General features: G+C 35.4%; 4 protein-coding genes across 5 annotated transcripts; 1 reads left to right on the top strand and 3 right to left on the bottom strand.

The window, feature by feature from the left end:
* The first annotated feature begins 1,706 nt into the window (after nt 1–1,706).
* On the top strand, nt 1,707–3,156 carry LOC110856267 (transmembrane protein 186). The gene is made up of 5 exons (XM_022104743.2): nt 1,707–2,199; nt 2,266–2,401; nt 2,481–2,595; nt 2,668–2,689; nt 2,772–3,156. Exons 1-5 carry the CDS (start codon nt 1,822–1,824, stop codon nt 2,967–2,969), a joined length of 849 nt encoding a protein of 282 aa, XP_021960435.1. The 5' UTR covers nt 1,707–1,821; the 3' UTR covers nt 2,970–3,156.
* LOC110856266 (ancient ubiquitous protein 1) lies at nt 3,071–5,247 on the bottom strand. The gene is made up of 6 exons (XM_022104741.2): nt 5,085–5,247; nt 4,925–5,006; nt 4,694–4,831; nt 4,471–4,618; nt 4,087–4,397; nt 3,071–4,019 (listed from the first exon to the last, which is right to left on the bottom strand). The coding sequence occupies exons 2-6, from the start codon at nt 4,966–4,968 to the stop codon at nt 3,590–3,592; spliced, it is 1,071 nt and encodes a 356-aa protein (XP_021960433.1). The 5' UTR covers nt 4,969–5,006; nt 5,085–5,247; the 3' UTR covers nt 3,071–3,589.
* Nucleotides 5,248–5,359: 112 nt separating this feature from the next.
* On the bottom strand, nt 5,360–6,615 carry LOC110856236 (biogenesis of lysosome-related organelles complex-1 subunit 2). Its single transcript, XM_022104706.2, has 4 exons — nt 6,233–6,615; nt 6,023–6,147; nt 5,839–5,950; nt 5,360–5,762 (listed from the first exon to the last, which is right to left on the bottom strand). The coding sequence occupies exons 1-4, from the start codon at nt 6,324–6,326 to the stop codon at nt 5,623–5,625; spliced, it is 471 nt and encodes a 156-aa protein (XP_021960398.1). The 5' UTR covers nt 6,327–6,615; the 3' UTR covers nt 5,360–5,622.
* A 271-nt stretch (nt 6,616–6,886) lies between these two features.
* Nucleotides 6,887–7,827, bottom strand: LOC110856306 (acanthoscurrin-1-like). 2 transcript variants are annotated; one of them, XM_035857039.1, is made up of 5 exons: nt 7,683–7,827; nt 7,401–7,620; nt 7,292–7,339; nt 7,196–7,228; nt 6,887–7,129 (listed from the first exon to the last, which is right to left on the bottom strand). In XM_035857039.1, exons 1-5 carry the CDS (start codon nt 7,695–7,697, stop codon nt 7,062–7,064), a joined length of 384 nt encoding a protein of 127 aa, XP_035712932.1. In that variant the 5' UTR covers nt 7,698–7,827; the 3' UTR covers nt 6,887–7,061. The 2 variants fall into 2 exon arrangements, with proteins under 2 accessions (XP_035712932.1, XP_035712933.1); XM_035857040.1 differs by having other exon boundaries at nt 7,217–7,228.
* Between the last annotated feature and the right edge of the window lie 4,028 nt (nt 7,828–11,855).

The following is an 11,855-nucleotide window of genomic DNA, read 5'->3' as shown; positions in this document are numbered from 1 at the left end:
GGGCGGCTATGTATTTATTTTCGAGTTTTTTCATTTGATGACGACCGATGGTCAAATTTTTTGGGTGTGTTCCCAACTCGCATAAACATTTCAAAATAGTTTTACATATTGCTACATATTTATTTCTAGGTTTTCAGACATTTATAAATATATGTCCACTATTTATTATTTGAAAAATATGGTGACATTTTAGAATTTTTGAAATGCAAATATTTTTAAATATTTCAACAATGTGAGACGATTTTTTTGCTCAAAGAAATTGGGCCACAAAAATGAAAAAATTCACGGCACTACATAATTGGAAAATATAAATATTTATTGCAAACATTTTTAGTTTTATAGTTTTCTTGCTCCATATTTCTATTTCGTAAACATTTTGGCATTTTTTCGTAAATACATATTTCAGGGATTTTTCATAAATGCATATCCACCTTCCGCAGCATCGACTAAAGATTTCATTCAGTGGGACAAATGGGATTAAAAAATGAAGTGCAATAAATCAAGTTGTTCATCTCAACAAACAAGACAACAACATCTAGAATTACCTAAATGTGTGTGTAGATGATGATTAGACGAGTAACAATCATGACGTGACATTCACCAACCATCGTTTTATAACCTCTTGTGTACTTAATTATAGGTACAAATTGTGCCCCGTCCCATTTATTTACCACTTTACTGTAATTTCATAATTTGCAAGAGAAGGGATTACTTCACTTGAAAAATCTTCCGCATATTAAAATGTTCTTAACAATGACCTCTTTCATTATACCAATCATCACATTACAATTTGCCTATTGGATGGATTACTTAATCACTCGTTGGTAGAAACGTTATAAATTGTCTTGATGCTATTATGATAGTGCTCATTTGCAAATTTTGCCCAGCATCAGTTTGCATTATGTCGAGAAACTTGGGCGTCCTATTGGTCATATTTTTGGTACTGGTTGTGGCTGTTATCGGTGTACCGAACTTGTACGAGTACGGGTACAGGAAGGACGGGCGTTGCAAATCGCAAGCTGATTGCATTGTTGGAGATTTTTGTGTATCTGGAAAGTGTTTGTGAACTGAACGGTAAGTCGATAGGCTTATCGTAAAAATGTTGAATTTTTATGAAAAAATTTCTTCTTTATTAAAAAATGTGAAATTTCAACTTTATCTTGATTTTTTTTCAGGATTTTACTGAAGAATGTGGTGTGGAGATGATAAGACGAAATGGATGATAGTGAAATTTGGCGATTGACCTAAATAAGAAAAGTATTAGAGATATTTAATTTTATGTAATTGCCTGGGCGAATGCATGTATTTCCAGCAGATAAGTCAGCTCCCGCATGGATTTTTTCCTATTTCTGAAAGTATTTTTTAAAAAATTCATGCAAACCTTTCTTAAAGAAACGTTTAAAATATTTCTTCGGAAGGCTATCAAGAAACGGCTTAAAAAGCAAAATGCGTCAAAAGAAGATCAAAAAGCTACGGCGGATTTAATCGATGTCATTTAGTTTAGTTTTAGTTGGTCATTTATTCTCACTTAATTATTAAAAGACTTGTGATATTAGCTTATTTTATTATGTAATAAATCGAAATGTTAATACGATTTTCATATTTGCATTGTTTTGCGAATAATTTACATATCTTTAAGGAAAAATCTAGGAAATTATGACATGCTTTGCATGAATTTGATGCATTTCACAATCTCAAACAAAGATTATGGAAAACAAATGCAAGCCGCGAATGAATTTATTTGCTGCCGACTGAATTCACATGTTTTGTTTTTCAAAATTCGAGTCCAATTAAGTTTCGAAAAATTATAAATTTGCCACAATGTTAAATTTATGTTTACAAGGTAGGCGTGTAATGTACCGGTTTGGTGTGTTTAGCCATTATTACAGTCCAATTAAACCATTTTCGCAACAAGTTTGCAATTGCAATTATATAAAGTTCGTTAATCACAGCAGATCTATCTCCTTAATTAACAATAATAACCGTCCGGCTCTGATTAATTATAAAAATGGGGGTCATTTATATTATTCGAGTTCAAGTGGGGATAAAAACATTTCGAATGAAAAGTCGAAGAGCCCAGCAGATAAGGGAGGACCCTTTGCCGGACTTCTGGAATTACCCAAAGAGAGTCGGCAATTCCAAGGGGATGAGGCGGACTGGATCACGATTTACCGATTTCACAACATCGTACTAGTCAGGGTGAGAGAGATAATTAACTATTCAATTAAAAGATAAGGCTATATATATTTCTTATGACTTTTGCAGGTATTACAGCGCATGAAAATCTACCAAACGGTATTTTCTTGTTTTATCGCCCTTCCCATCGGCTTCTTCTCAACTTTGACGGGATACCTGTCCCCCGACGTGTTTAGCGTTATTGGATGTGGTTGTATGGCAGCATGTAAGAAGGCACAGGAATATTCTGTTATCTATTTCTATTCGTGTTTAATTATAGACATAATAATTTAATTTGGTTAAAGGTGCTATGCTTTACATCATGGGAAACATGGTCACTAATCTGATCGGAATAATGTACGTGACGGATAAGGATCCTGAGATTGTCCGTATCGCGCATATGAACTTCTGGGGAACCAGGTTATTTGCATAAAATATTGCGTATTATATTTTTAGCAATTGAATTATAACGATTTTGAACCTTATCCGCAGGGTTGACGAAATTTATCAAAAGGTAAGAATCTACTTATCATCGCTATAATCTATCAGCGGAGAATATGTAGGTTTAAGTTTGCCATCTTTTATTCTTGCCAAAGACGGATTTCGTCCCATTCACCGACCTTCCCGACAACACTCTTGACGCGTATGTGCAACTGAAACTGTACTCTGATCCAGAATATGTTATGAGGATCACTGTTAAATATGGGACCATTTATGACAGCGAGAGATTCTGTGAAATATTCGGAAATCCTCCAGAAATTCCGGTTTTAAGCGAGAAGAAAAGTAAAAGCTAGTCGGTGAATGGTAAATTAGTTGTAATTTAGTAAATCGTCATATATGCAAAATAGTGACCTTCAAAATCAAGTGTTATCGTTGACTTAAGTACCTTTGTTTAGATTTTTATTGCAACTTCTGCATTTATTCAGAAGATTTGTTAAACATTTTAACCTGGATTAAAAATTCAACTCAATACTTTTTAAATGAAGAGAAATGAAACAAACTCATTAATTATCCATCACGGGTGTTAATAATAATTAATAATATGTAATATCATAACACAATTTCTACTTCCACTACAACACGAGCACCGAAAACTTATTAGGATTATTAACAATCTGCTGAAGTTGATAATTTTGAATAGAGAGGGAAAACATGAATCGTTTTATACTTCCAATTAATTAACAGCAACGTTTTCGTTTCACTAATATATTGAGTGAGTGAGATATATAGTCATTTCATTTCTTATTATTTAAGACGCGTATGTATGTATATGGCGATTTCTTTCTATGTATGTTTCCCTTCTTCTTAAAAAATCAGTCTAAGTATTTCGGTATTTCGGTGAGTTCCATTTTAACCGTTTAGTTTGATGTGTGTTGAGGGGAAGGAGGGGTGGACGAGTGGAGTTTGATTGATTTTATAACGGGGGGATAGTCAGGTTGTGCTTTTCAATGTATTTCTGTCTCGCGGTGGCAATCATGATTCTTTTTCTTTCCTGAAACGTCATCATTCTTTGGGACGCGGATTTCGAAAATGTGGATGGTGGAGGATTTATCCCACCGGTGATATTGCTTTGACGAATGCTTTCCAGGGTCGCCTCAACAGAACCGGTTCTCTGAAGCGTGGCAATTATTAATTCTGGGGAAATAGTTTGGGGCGCAAGTTTTCTTTGGACTTCACGCGTCATGGTGGCCAAACTTGGAGGTCGAAAGTACAATCTTTTGAGATATTCGGCTTTGTCGGAGGCATTAAGTTTGGTTGCTTTTAGCCCTAAGGATTGAGCAATTTCCGATTGCATGTTTTGTTTCCAAGCACCTTCCTCGTCTGCAGTGTGAGGTGGCAAGAATCTATTTGTGAAATTGGTACAAGTATTAGTAATTGCGAACAGGAATTTAGTGTTTATAGAGGAATTACTTTAAAACAAAATGTGTATTAGGACTGAAGAGGAGAATCAGCAACTCTAAGGCTCCTTTTCCGCTGACGGCTGTCGTGTTAAGGAACGGTCTGGACACTTTGATCGCAACTGGTTGAATCGTAACCCCCACGGGGACCTGAACGGTAGAGAAAGCCAGAACGCCAACTTCGCCGTTGGTAGTTTCTCCTTCGGGGAATAGGATAAAGGTGTCCTTTGACGAATCAATTTGTTCCTTGGAAAAAGACTCGAAATCCATTTCAACTAGACCGAACGGTTTCGCGATGATGCTTGCAATTTTCTCCTTTTTTGGCTGAAATTAATCAGATTAGTTAGTAATACATTAATAATAGTAGTGATAATTAACGGATTAATTGGCGTATTACCATAATGGCATTCGTGGTTAAATGTATTACAAAATGGTCATAGCTCGTAATATGATTCGCAACATAAATTTTTCCTGCTCCCAGGCTTAATTCCCCTTCGGACGAAATGGAAATTCCCAATACACCGCTCATTACTCGAAGACATTTTCTTAAGAAAAAACAAGAATTGCAAATTAAAATAAGGCAACAATTAAATAGCATATTAAAAGTAAATCCTACTTACTGTCGGAACTTTGAGGGTGGAAGAACATATCCCAAAAGAAAGAATTGTAGGAGAATGAATGCTCTGATTATCAAAAGGCAGACTCCAATAGGTACGTACAGAACAAAGAGGAGTGTCGGTAAGCCCAGTGGTTTTAACCTGCAATTCAGACATGATTAATAAATAATTAGGGCATAAATAATTAACACCTGAAAAACACAATCTAATCAACAGTTCTAAAATGACATTTACCATGATTTGTGGTAAAGCTTGTCTACAGTTACTTGTTCGCCCATTTTCTAACTATGTTCTCAATCGGTTTTATTTAATTGTCCTGCAAAATAGAAGAATCATTTTATTAAAAATTTGATTAAACAATCGCAAATTCTTTTACACTGCTTCTTACACTTACCTTAAAGCAGTTATTTTATCAGGCGCAATAGTTAGCCCGTTATACTACCAATTTTACTAATCAATTGATATTTTCAAGTTTTTACAACATTTTGTAGCTCAAAAAGAAAATTTAGAACTTTTGTTTGTTGATGTGGTGTTATGCAGTCAGATTCAAAGGTGAGCGGAACGAGGGGCATGTGAAGATCACAAGGTGCACTAAAATCTCTTTGTTCTCCACGTAAATAATATTATTTCCGTAATTTGTCAAAATCAATTTTTGACAAATTTCAAAAATTTTTTTTGAAGTTTAATATTTTTATTTTTATTAGTCAACTCGGGCTCAGCCCTCACAATATTTATCGTGTAAAAGTCGTACATAACATGAGATGTTGCAAATACGAATATTTTTTGAAAATGTAAAATAGGAAACGATTCTGTAAATAAATTAGTAGACTCGAAAAACGCAAAATAATAGCGAAGATGAAGATATGACATTATTCAGTGCAGATAGTGATGATGATAAATGTTATGTCTTTATAAAATTGGTAAATTCTATTCTATTGTCTTTTTTCCAACGTTTTGAATTTTCCTTCGAGTCGTTTCGAATAGCTGTCCAATTTATAAGCTGCTTGTTCAAGTTTATTTACACTGTCTTCAATTTGGTCGATTTGAAGGAGCAGGGGTTCGAGACTTCGGTCTGTAATGTAGACATACAATTTTGGGTTAAAGAAATTTTATTTATTTATTATGTGTCGATAAGTTATTGTACTTACACTTATCATTGAGTTCATGAAGACTCTTTCCAACATTTGCGGAAATTTGTCTCATGTCTGAATACTTTGCTGCGGTCGCTTTGTTGAGGTTTTCAAGGAGTTTGTAATCTTCCTATGTTTTACAAATTATTTGACATTGGTAATTATTTTATTTTAGTGTTTTATTAAAGTTCTTGGTGGTTACCTGAACCAGTAAAAGTTCCCCTTGCAAATATTCTGCTGTCTTTTCAAACATATTTTTTGCCAAGTTATTTAACGAAGCATCGTGTGCATCCCTTGGCTCAAAGTAACTTTCACTCATTTGAGAATCTGGAAATTTGTAAAATTATGAAATATTCAATTTGCTGTATTGTAATATGTACGTTTTTGACCTATATCCAGTCAGTTTTTTTACCTCTGTGTTGTAAATTAGCATGGGGCTTATCATCACCACCACCCCCACGAATATCCTCGGACGTTGAGCTACCAGGGTCACCACGTTGAGCCATTTATGTATTTACCACTGGTAAATTTTACCACAATTAATTCGTTGCAAACTTTTTGGCACGGAGCAAAGTTGTAATTCACAACTTGTAAAGTGTAAATAAATGCTAGCGACGCACACAGCGAGAGGATTATTATCTTTAGCAATAACGTATTAGGGATTTTTCAGGGGGAATTAAGTATGAAATGCGTCTCTAACTTTAAATATTTCTAGGAATTACATTTCTATTCGATTCGAAAAAGTCATGAATGACATAATATTGACTGCACTATTGTCAAACAAAAGGCGAATCGGGCGGTGGTGAGAAAGTCTATGCCATGCAAAAATGCATACCATTTCATGCGATTTTTCATGATTTTGAGAAATGGAGTCATTTTTCGACATATTTTGATAAATTTCTGCTGAATATAGTTGCTAAAAATTAGTGTAGGGGATTTTTCATGAGGCTTTCTTAGAAAAGAAATGCATTTTCGGAATATTTATAAGTTTTTAAAATGAGTGTATCCGTTTTCATGCGGTTTTTCATGATTCTGAGAAAATAAGTGCATTTTTTGACATATTTTGATAAGTTTCTTCTACTTGATATTTATTTGGAACTTGGCAAAATGAGATGAATTCATTACAAGTATCGTAGCAGTAGTAGTAGTAGTATAGGTAAACTTGCAGTCTTTGGCATTAAATTTTGTTTTTGAGATGAAAAGTTCCCGAGAATGGGAGGGGGGACTACGCAGGTCCACATTTACCAGCCCCACCCACCACCGAAACCACCAAGGCCACCATAACCCCCACCGAAACCCTTGCCATATCCTGGAATAATTAAAACAATTAATGGAAGCCCAGGATAAGAAATGTTTCTTAAGAAATTTTAAGTACCTCCATAACCACCTCGATAACCTCCATAACCGCCTGTAAATGAATTATTACCGATGAGAATACTTATCAAATGTAGTGAATTGTTCGTATTTTTACCATATCCACCGCCATAACCGCCGCCATAAGCTCCACCCCAACCTCCTCCTAAGAAATTTTGAAAAATTTGAAATTTTGGTATTTTAAATTTTTAAATTACTGTACTTACCATATCCTCCGAGACCGCTGTACCCTCCATAATTACCGTATCCGCCGTACCCACCCCCATAGGCACCCCCCCAGCCCCCTCCGTACCCCCCACCGAACCCCCCTCCGTACCCTCCAAGACTTCCGTAAATGTTACCTTCCGCAGTGACCAAGTCTCCCTTCTCTTGGGCGGCGTCTCCGGCCACAGCGACGGTGGCCAAGCAGGCCAGAGCGAAGGCGATCTGAAGATAAGAACGAATTTATTTAAATTTGTTGCTTATCGAAATTAATCTTATCAACTTACAACAAACTTGTTCATTTTCGGTTGTTTTTTGAGGATGTATTTAACTGTTGACTTGATAATGGTTGAGGTGGATTTGATAATAAACTCCTCGTCTCCCAACGCTTTTATACTCTTAATGGTCTACCGGCTCTTATTAGATATTTAGCTAAGTAAGTAATCTGATGATAAGATGGGGAATCACGAGTTAAAAAAACTCGCCGTCTGCTAGGATATTTTACTTGTGATAAAAAGTGGTGGTGATATTATTTGGGGTGAAGCTTTATCTGCATGGCCTGCCTGGGGGCGGGTGCGTGTCAGGTGAATACGTTTTTTTACGAGTTTTTGCTAGAAGGACTTTTTCAGTTGTTTTACTTTTTGACATGTAAAGTAGGATTTGTTTGTAATAATGAGCGTTATAAAAAGTGTGAGTCATCATCATCAGATTTCAAAATGCATGCAGTACACAGACAGATAATAAATGTGCATAATGTGTTAGAGGTCTAGTTATTCACTTATTACTCTCGTTTTCATATGGGGGAAAGAAAAGTACCTAAATTAATTTAGAATTTGCATCCTATTACATAAGAAATAAGCGCAAACAATGTCATAAATTGCAAGTACGGTACGATTCACTACTGAATAATTCTAGTTCTTGTTATTATGTAATGAAATGAATCCTGAATGCGATATGTACATATGTACACATAACACATCCGTAAATTTTTCGTCAGGTATGCACCCAAACAGAAGCCAGTCATTGATTAATCGCCACTCTGTCTGCGAAAGATTTTTTAATTGGGGACAAAATGCGCAAGGGTTTTAATACGCAAATTAATTACCGGGTATTATAGTTAAGTAAATAGATCAGGGATTATAGAATCGTCATGTCTGTCCGTCTGTAAATATGATAGAGCTAAAACGTCTAAACTACATGATTAATTTGAAATTTTCTTAAACGGAACTACTTATTTGCCCAAGATTATGTATATTTTAAGAAGGTTGTCTCATGTTAAGTATTGTGTACAGTGTCGGACAGATGTCTACGTCCACATAGTCGCGTCAATTTCATTTTCAAATTGTCACTGAACTACTGAACCAATTTTCATCATTGATATATCAAATTCTCACAAATTTAACGTAATTTCATAGCACATTATTAGTTTTCCGCTAAAAAATTTATTTTAGGCCAGAGATGTATTTTAATTCAAAATGAAAACAATTGGATGGACAAAAGTCAACGTCCAGTCAGAGAAAACATACAAAAAAAACTGTAATTTATAAGGAATGTTATAACAATTAATTTTTAATATTTGGTTGGGCCTCCGTTCGCTTTAAGGACGGCTTCAAGGCGTCGAGTCATTGAGTTTACCAAATTCTTGGTCACATCTTCAGAAATGGTTTCCCAAACTTCACGAATTCTGGATTTAAGGCCCGGAATTCCTGAAAAAGATTGTTTTCTTATTTCTCTTTCAATGTGGTCGCACAGATGCTCAATGGGATTCAAGTCTGGAGATTGGGGAGGCCATTCTAGCTTCGGAATTTTTTTTCTTGAAGTATTCCATGGTGGACTTGGCAGAGTGTTTCGGATCGTTGTCTTGTTGGAAGGCAAATCGTCGTCCAAGTCCAAGTTTTCGAACAGATTCCTGGATATTACGGTCAAGTATTCCCTGGTACTTGTATTGGTCCATAATTCCGTCAATAAATTCCATTTTTCCTGCCCCACTTGAAGCCATGCATCCCCACACCATTACCGACCCGCCGCCGTGCTTAACTGTGGGGTTGAGATTTTTTGGATTCAAAGCTTCTTTTGGATATCTCCACACTCTACGACGCCCATCTGACCCAAAGACATTGAACTTTGACTCGTCAGTCCATAAAATATGTCCCAGAATGTTTGTGGCTTGGAAATGTGGTCTCTGGCAAACTTCACTCGTTTGGTTGCATTCCTCGGTACAATAAGAGGCTTCCGAACTGCTCTGTGGGATTTCAAATTTCCCTTATTCAGTGTTCTTTGGATGGTCATAGGACTAACCTGTTTGCCGAACATCTCCTTGATCTCGGTAGATAGCTTTGGAGCACTAAGTGAGGGTGTAACGTTGACTTTGTTGAGCACGTGGCGTACTTCTGTGACTGTGACTTCTGTGTGTACTTCTGTGTGAGCCAAAATGGGTTTTCGACCACTTCTGACCTTGTTTTGGACTGAACCATTAGCTTTAAAGTTCTTAATGATTGTCTGGATGGTTATCCTTGCTAATTTATACTTGGTCCATATTTGTCTCTGCGACAGCCCCCTTTTTGTCCACCCTGAATGACAAGATCTCGAATAGCGATAGGAATTTCCTTGCGTGTCGACGCCATCATATTTTTCTGGAAGAAAATTATTTAAAAATTAATGCGGCATATGTTATTGATAGATTTATTAAGTTACCTGATTTTATAAATTGGAGAGATTTTTGTTGTTGACAATTAAAGTGAAGTGGACGTAGACTTTTGTCCGCTCAAATTTCATCCTCTCTCGCTCTGCACTATGATTCTCAGTTTTCCCAGAATTTTCAGAAATAACTCATATGTTTTATGAAATTACGTTAAATTTGTGAGAATTTGATATATCAATGATGAAAATTGGTTCAGTAGTTCAGTGACAATTTGAAAATGAAATTGACGCGACTATGTGGACGTAGACATCTGTCCGACACTGTACATACAAATTTTTATGTACGTATGACAAATGTTTTATTACGTAATAATGCCCCATGTAAATAAATAAATGGAATTGTTAGTACTATTTTACATGGCCGTTAGACAAATCGACAATGTCTCGTATTTTGCACTGTCCTTCACCACCAGTTAACAAGAAAAAGAAACATTACCATTTAATTATACAATTAAATGTGTAACTCTTTCCGGTTTACGCGTGGGTGTGGGTGGTAAATAATAGGTAATACGTCCAAAATGTAAAATTTTAACGATCCAATTTGAAATTAGCATACAATACATAACGAAAATTATTGGGCAATAATAATGTGTTATTCACTAAGTCAATTTGTCAATATTTTTGTGAGTACTTTGATAAAAAAAGTTCAAGTTTAATTTTCATGCAGAGGAAATGAAACAAAAAACTAGATTACGGTTGAGCTCAATCTCGTAAATAAATTTTAGAAGGGATGCAAAACTTTTGATGCTTGCTTGAATAATAATTTATAATTTAGTGCAGGAGGTGGGGTCATTTTAGGCAATTTTGAAATTTGGATGTTCTTGCGTCACGTTACTTATATAACGAAACCATTATTATTGACAATTCCAAAAGTGCACCTGTACAAAAAAATTAGCTACAGTGTTATGAAGGGTCAATCATGCATCCTCAAAAAATCCAGGGGCCGCGGAAGCCGTGGGGACATTATCAGGAGGGTTTATATAAGATGGAGAGATGATGCGGACATCAGATAAGCGTGGGGACGGAGGCCCAATGTCCCCACACGCTTCCGCGGCCACTGCAGTCAAATCCAGTTTTTATCTTGTTACTCGATTGAGCCAAATAGCGAATAACAATGTTGAGGAAATCCTTAAGTAGATAGTCGACGATGCACTCTTAATTTCTATTAAAGTGCATACTATATCAAATTCCAGAATTTGAATAACTAACGCATTGGTAAGTGTGAATGTGGTTCACTTTTTTTGCAGATGATCTCACTACGTGTATAATAAATAAATAATTAAATGATGGTAAAAAATGTGGATCTGTATTTGTACACCTACATGCTCGAATGTATGTACATATGTATGCACATAGTTTGTAAAATAAGACGACTTTGATCGATTGAAAGCTTTTCTAATGAGACACTTTGGAGAGTTTCATACGTAATCGAATTGAGCAAGAAATAGTGTAGGAAATGAGTGAGACACTTATTAATTTGTCTGATAAATGGGTATTTTTATGTATTAATAGGTGACAATTACTAATTTTTTGTAGTATACGAATTTATTCAATTTAGCTACTAAATAAAATCGTATCGACATGGGTAATTAGTTTATGGGTAAGAAAATTGATAGGTACGTAATGGATTTGAAGAATAGTTAATTTTTTTAATGGACATTGTTTAATATTTAGTTGACAATAGTTATTTACTAATTTTTTGGAGTACAGACTTATCCAAAATTGTATCGACATGGGTAATTCAATGTCAAAATAGTAAG

Source organism: Folsomia candida, unplaced genomic scaffold (genome assembly GCF_002217175.1).
Source record: "Folsomia candida strain VU population unplaced genomic scaffold, ASM221717v1 Fcan01_Sc015, whole genome shotgun sequence".
NCBI lineage: Eukaryota > Metazoa > Arthropoda > Collembola > Entomobryomorpha > Isotomidae > Folsomia > Folsomia candida.
Note: the sequence above shows the minus strand (reverse complement) of the source record. Positions and strands in the feature narration are given on the sequence as shown.